The sequence below is a fragment of the Notothenia rossii genome (genome assembly GCF_949606895.1).
Source record: "Notothenia rossii genome assembly, chromosome: 6".
Taxonomy (NCBI): Eukaryota; Metazoa; Chordata; class Actinopteri; order Perciformes; family Nototheniidae; genus Notothenia; species Notothenia rossii.
In genome coordinates, this window is record NC_136909.1 from 27,950,990 (window position 1) to 27,959,715 (window position 8,726).

The following is an 8,726-nucleotide window of genomic DNA, read 5'->3' on the forward strand; positions in this document are numbered from 1 at the left end:
ACATTTGACGAAATGAATGTCCGCGACAGTGCAACTAGCAATTGTTTGTGCAACCCATCCGAACCTGTACAGGGGATGTCCACTGCGGGCGGCAGAACAGACCCGAATCCAGCAGAATTTTCAGGATGACTAGCGAACTTCTCCTTGTCCAGCACAGTCAAAAAAAGGCACAGCAGAAACACGACATTTGCCATTTTCCCAGTCCAGCTCAACAACATCCACGATGTTCCCGAAGCAAAACCACGTCAGGACAGCAGCAAGGAAATAGGCAAGCAGCAGTGTGGCAACACTCCGGTTTCTCCGCGGTATCTCCAGACCAGGCCTCCCCCGCACAGTAGCACCCAACAGTTGGGAGTAGGCCTCTAACAGCAGGTGGATAGTGGCCTTCAGCCGTGGGAACCACCACCAGCAGAAGCAGAAATGGGTGGACGGCAGGCCCTCAAACCGCGTCAGATCCTTCGATTTCTCTTGTTCTTCTCCTTGTATTTTGTTGTTTGTCCTCTATATACTTTTTATTGAATTTGGAAGAAATAATCAATGAAATGTCAACAAAGCTACATTATTCACACCATTTTATTTATCTCGAGATGTCTTTGAGTAGGATGTAACTGGACTTCATAACATATTTCTATGTTTCAGTCAATGTTGCAAAATGAACTAGATTGCAGTGCTGAAAGCAACAATACTGAACATTTAAACATTTCAAGGTTGGTCTCTGGTAGCATAAACTAAAGATAATTTTTGTAATTCAAATCTGTATTAGGGGTCATTTTCTATGTCATTAAACCCTGCCATGTGAGTGAGCATCTCCAGAGAGGAACAGAAAGCTGCAGGTGTGTTCCACGTTGAACATCATTCATCCATTGTTTAGGGTTGAGAAACCTGCCAATATACTGTTTGGTTGAGTGTAACATAAAACCAAACCCTGATGCAAAATAATTGGCAGCGCAGTCCATCAAACAAGGCACGGCAAGGGATTATTTTGTTCACACTATATATGCTTCCGTTAGGCAATATTATAAGGAATCATTCTGTAAACTTTCATTGTTATGCGGATGATACTCAACTATATTTATCAATCAAGCCTGATGAAATTAATCGTCTAAATAAAATTCAAGACTGCCTCAAGGACTTAAAAACGTGGATGACTTTACATTTTTTGATGTTAAACACGACCAAAACTGAAGTTATTGTACTTGGCCCGAAGAATCTATGAAACAAATTATCTAAAGATATACTAACTATGGATGGCATTAATTTGGCCTCCAGTGAGACTGTAAGGAATCTTGGTGTTATATTTGATCAGGATTTATCCTTTAACACCCACATAAAATCAATTTCAAGGACCGCCTACTTCCATCTATGTAACATTGCAAAAATCAGGCATATCTTGCCTCAAAACGATGCAGAGAAACTAGTCCATGCATTTGTTACTTCAAGGCTGGATTATTGTAACTCCTTATTATCAGGGTGTACCAAGAAGTCAGTCAAGTCGCTTCAGCTGATTCAAAATGCTGCAGCTCGTGTACTAACCAGAGTTAGGAAAAGGGACCACATTACTCCTGTTCTGGCTGCCTTACACTGGCTCCCTATAGAACACAGGATAGAATTTAAAATTCTTCTTCTCGCCTACAAAGCCCTTAATGGGCAGGCGCCATCTTACCTTAAAGAACTCATTATACCCTATTGTCCTACTAGGGCACTGCGTTCCAAGAATGCAGGGTTGTTGGTTGTTCCTAGAGTCTCTAAAAGTACAATGGGAGCCAGAGCCTTTTCTTATCAAGCTCCACTTTTGTGGAATCAGCTTCCAGTTTGTGTTCGTACGGCAGACACCCTATCCGTTTTTAAGAGTGCGCTTAAGACCTTCCTTTTTGATAAAGCTTATAGTTAGGGCTGATTAGATTCAGCCCCTAGTTTTGCTGATATAGGCTTAGTTTGTCGGGGGACATCTTACTTCTTCCTTCTCTCTGTCTATACCTGTGTACTCTCATGTTCCGATTAACCCAGCTTCCCCAAATTTCTTTCTTTTTGGTGTCTATATACGCCGGGATCCAGAGTCATGGATGATCCTGCGGTCCTGTGTCATGGATCGCGAGTCCTGGATCTTGAGTCGTTGCTGTGGTCCTGGATCATAAGTCCTGGATGGATATCCTCGTGGATTCATCTTCTTATTATAGACACATGCATTTCCAAACATTTGGACTACCTATGTTGCAAATGTATTATCTTTTCAATTTACACACGGCATCTATTGCACGTCTGTCCTTCCTGGGAGAGGGATCCCTCCTCTGTTGCTCTCCCTGAGGTTTCTCCCATTTTTCCCTTTAAACTGTGGGTTTTCTCTGGAAGTTTTTCCTTGTAAGATGTGAGGGTCTAAGGACAGAGGGTGTCGTATTGTCATACTGATATTCTGTACAAACTGTGAAGTCCACTGAGACAAATGTAACATTTGTGATATTGGGCTATATAAATAAACATTGATTGATTGATTGATTGATCCTGTCTGACTCGCTGGACAAAAACTAGTGACTCAAAGTGAAAATGAAAAATGACAAAAGTGAAAATAAAGCCAGATGTCTTTCTCAATAGTGGATTGACTCAAATGAAACTAAGTGGTTAGCAACAACTTCATGAGGTGGGCGTTGTTGTACTGCTTTCTAGTGGTGAAAACTGTTTGATGCAGCTTTAAGGTGTAATGAGCTCGGATAACAAGACATTAACATTTCCCTGTAAATCCATGTTCATTGAAGGGATGGTAAATAACTCTTTGATGTCAAATACTAAAACCTCTCGTGTCTGCTGACACCGATACCAATCTAAACCCGGGTTTGTTCCCTCTCTCTAACAACAAAGATGTTAATAAAACATTTGTATGGAGGCACTTTGCATAACCCAGCCACCTAAAAAAACATTATTCTCAAACTGTGAAAACAATCTGCCCTCTAAAGGAAGAAACACATGACTGACAACTGACTCGGTTATGTATTACTGATACTTCTTATTTTTATTTAAACTTCTTCACACACAGATCTTTTAGCAGCATTTTTGATTGGTCAGTACCAATTAAACATACACATGATAAGTGTAAAATATTATATAATATGTCTATCGGGCCCATTACTCAGATAGTTGACAGACAATTTGGAATCGTACCTTTTTTGTTTGTTTCTTTTATACTTTATATTTATTTATGGTGATTTTGTTATAAACTGATACTGCCTATTGAAAAAAAGAAGCACATTTAGTCACAACAAATAAAGGATTTGCCTGGTTTATCGTCACTCCATTTAGCTGAATTTTGTGTAAATGTGTGCAGCCACTAGAGTTTCAATCAGCAGCAAAAATTATATTTTGTATGTACCAAGAGGTGTTTCCCTCAGCAGCAGGGATATGAATGTAACTCCACCCATTTGCTCGTCTGACATACTCTCTCTTCCCTTTTCTCTGTACAACTGTTTTATCAATCAATAGTCAAACAAAAGTAACCAATAATATTACAGTCAGGGTTCAAATCAGTTCATCATGTTTCTCTCACAGAGCTGAAGCATTGTGAAGTACTGAAAATGTAATAAAAATGAATAATTGTTCTGCTTGTGTCACTTATCTGACTTCCTCCTTATTTTGTAGCAAATTCTCTCTTCTTTCTTTCCACAGATTTCCAGCGACAATGCCTAAAAACAGCAACAATCCAAGGTTTCGGTTTGACACAAATTTCTTCCAGCAGTCCTCTGGTTTGTGAATGTCCAATGTGTAAATCTAAAAAGAGAGGAGAGGAAATATCACCTTTTAATAGAAAACCCATATTTTTCACACTTTCGTTATATGTTCTTTGCTTTGTCATATCTCTCTGTACAATACATATCCACCCTTTTGGAGCCAGCATATAGACTGCACTGTACACCTCCATGTTCCTCACCTGATGCGTGAGGTGAACAGCCACTGTGGACAGAACTGCATAGTAAGGGAGGGTCTGTTCAGCATTGACTCCGGCTACCACCAGGCCTGACAACATGGCCACCGTGAAGCCACTCAGCCAAGGTTTGGTCTGCTCCTGGAATCTCAGCGCAGTAGACTTCACTCCGATCTTGACGTCGTCGTCCTTATCCTAGTTAACAAAGAAAGAACAGAGGGAGCTTAGTCTCAATCAATGATACACTACTTTAAATATGAGGCATTAAGCTTATGTTCTATTCCTACGTGACTGGATTCAATGTAATACAATGCAAGTGAAGCAATGGTTCAATGGTACAGCTCACTCAAAAATATAACATATTTGTTCTGTAACCAATAGTGCTATTCATGAACCTAGATTGTTTTGGCGTGAGTTGCTATGTAAAGGGAAATGTATATACAGTAAGTAAATGCATGTTTCCTTAAAGGTGGGGTAGGTAAGTTTGAGAAACCGGCTCAAGATACACTTTTTGTTATATTCCATGGAATGCTCTTAACATCCCGATAGCAATGAATATGCTGCTGAAGTGCTTTGACAAAAAATCCATACAAAAATGTAATCCGTGGAAGCCGTAGCGCTGTAAAAAGCACGACCAATCCTTTTAGCCGGCCGGGCTAAAATAACTGGATGGCCTACCTGCCTGTCAGCCTTCCATCTGTGCACAAACTTATCTCGTGCCCTCATTGGTCATGTGCGCGTTTGTGTGTGTTGGAGGAGGGGCTCTGTAAGGAAGTGGCAGATTTTTTCCGGCTGTGTATTTTCAAATTCTAGCGAACTCGAGCTGGTTTCTCCAAAATGATCTACCCCACCTTTAAGAGCAGTAATACCATGGACAGAAAATAGTTTCTACCGGTACATGAAATTGCTCAGTGCAAGGTCTGTGGAAAATCTGAAGTAACCAAGTCATGTTTCCTGGAAAGAGACCATTTTCATTAGTTTTTAAATGTATTTTATGGTGCTTTACTCACACACAAGCCGAGTGCTAGATCTATTACATTTGAGAAAAGGCAGATATCTCAACAGCAAATGTCGCCAACATACGACAACTTACACCAAACCAAGCTAGATTGAAAAATAGTTTGGAACTATTTATTTACTAAATGTGAGCGGCTAACAATATATATGTCAACTAAGCGCTTCATACAAACATAAATAGGAACTGTAAACTTCACCTGATGTGCATATATTGTGTCATATATCAGCGTCCACATCACTCCTGAGAAATACAGCGGGAGGCACACAGACCAATCACAGAAGCCCTTGACGGCCGACCAGCCGAGCAGCGCCCCCCAGTTGAAAGTGAGGCCTGAACAGAAAGAACATTAGGAACATGAGACAGACTTCAGCCTGATGGGAAGAAGTATTAAGATTTAAAACACCACAGGAGAGTCTTATACAGCTCATACCTAACACAAACTGCGGCCAGTAAGTGATCCTCTTCATCAGTGGATAGGAGATGACTAGGGACAACGAGGCAGCACCCAAGGCTATGCTGGGAAGAGTACATATGTGTCAAGCGATGAATATATGAACACATTTGCATTTAGGTCCATTTTAGTCAGCATTCTTACACAAATCCCTTGTTCTTGTGCATGTGCAGGGCACAAGTCTATAAAAAGGCAGCTGGTAAACAGTTTGATTCAGTTATAACAGGCTGTTCTAAAACCAAAGGGGCCTATATGGAAATCGAAACAGATATGCTCATTGAAAACATCCCTTCTGTACTGGACAATAAAGTGATTAGGGGCAGTATCCACAGTCCTTGTTTTGTAAAAAAGGTTTATCTTAAGCTAATATGAGGCTTCATCAGCCTGGGTTATACAAATCCAGTGAACACCTTCCATAGTTACAGTCTTTTTAGTGCTAAATTCCTTCTGTGTGTTTCCAGAAAGTGTTTTCCTGCTGACCTGCAGTAGAGGGATTGTAACATAAAGAGGGATTTCTGCACTGAGACTGTAACTTTGGAAGACATTGACTCTTACTGACACTTTTGATTTTGTTTCTGCAGAATTGTACAGTTTAGTTCTAAATTGCACTTTTCTTTTACTTTTAGTACATAGTAATAGCCAGAAAAGCATGCTAGCTTGCATACTTAAACATGTGATTAAACACATTATTAGAGCATCCTGGAATTTTTAGCCTACTATATTTGAACGTGGTTTGGAATATGGATTTTGTCCCCCGGTCGGTAAAAGACCCCATTACAATTGTTGAACAAAGTCAAAGTAGATGGCAACATAACCAATGGGACAGTTCAATAAATAAAGTCTGAAGACAGTATTTGTTGTCTGACCTACACACTTGCTTCAGCGTTCTGTCCTCTCTGCTACTCTCTTTAAACTGATAACTAAAATATACAGATCATATAATATTATATGATACAATATAAAGATCTAAGGAAAACACAGAGACCACTTGATACCTGTAATAGTTGAGACACAAGAGAACACAAAGTGCCAGAGAAAGCTGTCCTCCTAAGAAGACGACGGCCTGCCTCTGAGAAATCTCTCCTGATGCAATGGGTCGAGTGGCCGTCCTGGACACCTTTATTAAAACATTATCACGTTTAATCAGTCATGACATACTGTAGGGAGGTCGTCATTGGCTGTGACTATGGGAGTGACGATAATGCAGATAAGTAAAAAACACAGCTTGAACAGCATCCTATTGTGTGTCATGGCATGTCATTTATAGCTATCAAAGAGAGGAAGGATTTAAAATAATTCTTGTTAATTCAAAATCTAGCTGAAAGGGCTGAGCAAAGAATAACAGTTAAAGCTGTTTGGTAAAAAAGTTTGACCAAAAGCCACCTGTATCTCTCAGCTATTTTGGAAATTGCTTTATATGAATTGTCCTATACCTTTTTGTCAAAGTCTTTATCCCACATGTCATTAATAGTGCAGCCCGCTCCTCTCATCAGCAGCGCACCTGTACCAAACAGGGTGAGTATGCCCAAATGTGGGAGGTGTCCAGGGTCTGCAGCCAATGCAATGCTCCATGCACATGGGAGGTAGAGCAGCCATGTTCCTGCAATGCGCAGACACACCATCACTTACACATATTTATAATATCCTATTATATACTTATACATATGGTTATTCAAAAGTGTGTGAAATACTATAAAAAGGATCCCCAAAATACAGGTCTGACAATATTCCAAGCACTTGAACTAAATGTAATACTAAACAATTTCAAACCTACAGTATCAAACTCCCTTTAAAAAAGCGTCATACACATACTGTACACTGAAAGATGTAATGAAAGTGAATGTACTAACCAATAGGTTTGTCCAGCCTCATCAATCTGAGGTATGGCTGGATTGGCCTTGGTGCTGAGTTCACTATTGTCGCAGCGGATAGACTGATGGATCTTCTCCCATATTGCTCTGTGTTTCGTAGTCTAAATGTTGGTCGGAAAGCACTCAGGCTGTAAAACCCTCTTCTCAGAGCACTGGAATCAGAGAGGAGACTTGCATCACTCGTCCTCCCTCCCTCCGTGTGAAGGAAGATGTTCGACAGGGTGTAGAGACAGCGGTAAGAAGTTCCATGATGAATCCTCCTCAGAGTATCCAGAGGTAACTGGCTGGTCAGCTTGGCTGCGAACATGTTGTTTTTCTGAGGTCAGATTGAATTTTTTTCTCAGAGAACAACACCCCTTTACACACAAAAAAAGCACACAATGTTTTGTCAATGGCTTTTTCAAAGAGGACTGATTTGCTGCAACAGGCATACCTTTTGTGTCAGAGATAATCAGATGCACAAAGACTGAGGTGTTCATGCGTCAGAGAGCCTTAGTGGGTGTAGCTGCATTATTAATTGTGTGTCCTTTGTCTGTGCACATTCCAGGTCAAAATATATACAGAATGACCATTTAAAAAATCTCAAACCCATGTGATTACCATACATTTCTGGAAAATAAATCTGAACTTTGTATAAAGACAGGTTAAATAATCTTGTTTCATTTTGAAGTTAGAATAGTCAGATATAAAATGAATAATATACTAACAAACATGTAGGGTATAACCTTCAGAACTTTTAGAAATTAGACTAAGATGTGTATGCTAATTGTAGATTTCTAGCTCTGACTATGAGGTAAGAACAATTTTGAATGCCTTGAAAATATGTGTTTTTTGAAGATGTCCATACATTTATAAAGACAGTGCAGGTCATTAAAAAAACAATTGGAAATGCCATGTTTTAAGATGCATTAGGCGTTAATCAATGCTGATTTGAAGTGAATTTGGGAAGAACATGGGCGCAAAAAGAGCTGCAGTTGAGCAGATTATTGGCATTTGATAAAGGTCAGTTAGTTTTGTAAAAAGAATAATAATGAAAACGGCACACACTAATATGACAGAATACTGACATGATATTTGACCTAACAGCACATCATCACAATCAACTCTAAAGCTAACTCGGGCTTAAGCAAACTATTTATATCAACGTTAACTCGTCTTAAACCGAATTCAGTATGAGCCTCACTGTGAGGTAAAACTTACTACGTTTCTGCTCTCCTGTTATTGTCCGCCCGATATTCTTCCGGAGGAAACAATGGCAGTATGCGGAACCAACAACAGCGTTCTGCAAGATCCGTCGGCACATGTGTTTTTCACTACAAAACTAAAACGAAATGTACATGGCCGTAATTATGTAATAGGTTATGACTTATTATTTATTTTGAATCAGTTAAATTAATAACTCAATCGATCAAAATGTTCTCTGAGCCGATCTGTAAAAAACTAAAAGCATTAAGACATTACAATATATTTTAACAA

The 8,726-nt window shown here is 39.6% G+C and overlaps 1 protein-coding gene across 4 annotated transcripts; it reads right to left on the reverse strand.

Moving 5' to 3' along the window:
• Window positions 1-2,978: 2,978 nt before the first annotated feature.
• coq2 (coenzyme Q2 4-hydroxybenzoate polyprenyltransferase) lies at window positions 2,979-8,590 on the reverse strand. Of its 4 annotated transcripts, none has more exons than XM_079690559.1 (8): window positions 8,451-8,590; window positions 7,230-7,606; window positions 6,813-6,979; window positions 6,375-6,496; window positions 5,359-5,444; window positions 5,125-5,258; window positions 3,917-4,105; window positions 2,979-3,756 (listed from the first exon to the last, which is right to left on the reverse strand). In XM_079690559.1, exons 2-8 carry the CDS (start codon window positions 7,555-7,557, stop codon window positions 3,601-3,603), a joined length of 1,182 nt encoding a protein of 393 aa, XP_079546685.1. In that variant the 5' UTR covers window positions 7,558-7,606; window positions 8,451-8,590; the 3' UTR covers window positions 2,979-3,600. The 4 variants fall into 4 exon arrangements, with proteins under 4 accessions (XP_079546685.1, XP_079546688.1, XP_079546686.1 ...); XM_079690562.1 differs by having other exon boundaries at window positions 7,230-7,566; window positions 8,451-8,571; XM_079690560.1 differs by lacking the exon at window positions 8,451-8,590 and adding an exon at window positions 8,318-8,431.
• Between the last annotated feature and the right edge of the window lie 136 nt (window positions 8,591-8,726).

Bases quoted from the DNA above. Each gene is read 5' to 3' on its own strand.
- coq2 (XM_079690559.1), bottom strand. From the start codon at position 7,557: ATGTTCGCAGCCAAGCTGACCAGCCAGTTACCTCTGGATACTCTGAGG. The intron at 4,106-5,124 runs GTGAAGTTTACA...TTTGTTAACTAG, and splicing joins ACACAATATATGCACATCAG to GATAAGGACGACGACGTCAA. The intron at 3,757-3,916 runs GTGAGGAACATG...CTCTCTTTTTAG, and splicing joins CTGTTCACCTCACGCATCAG to ATTTACACATTGGACATTCA.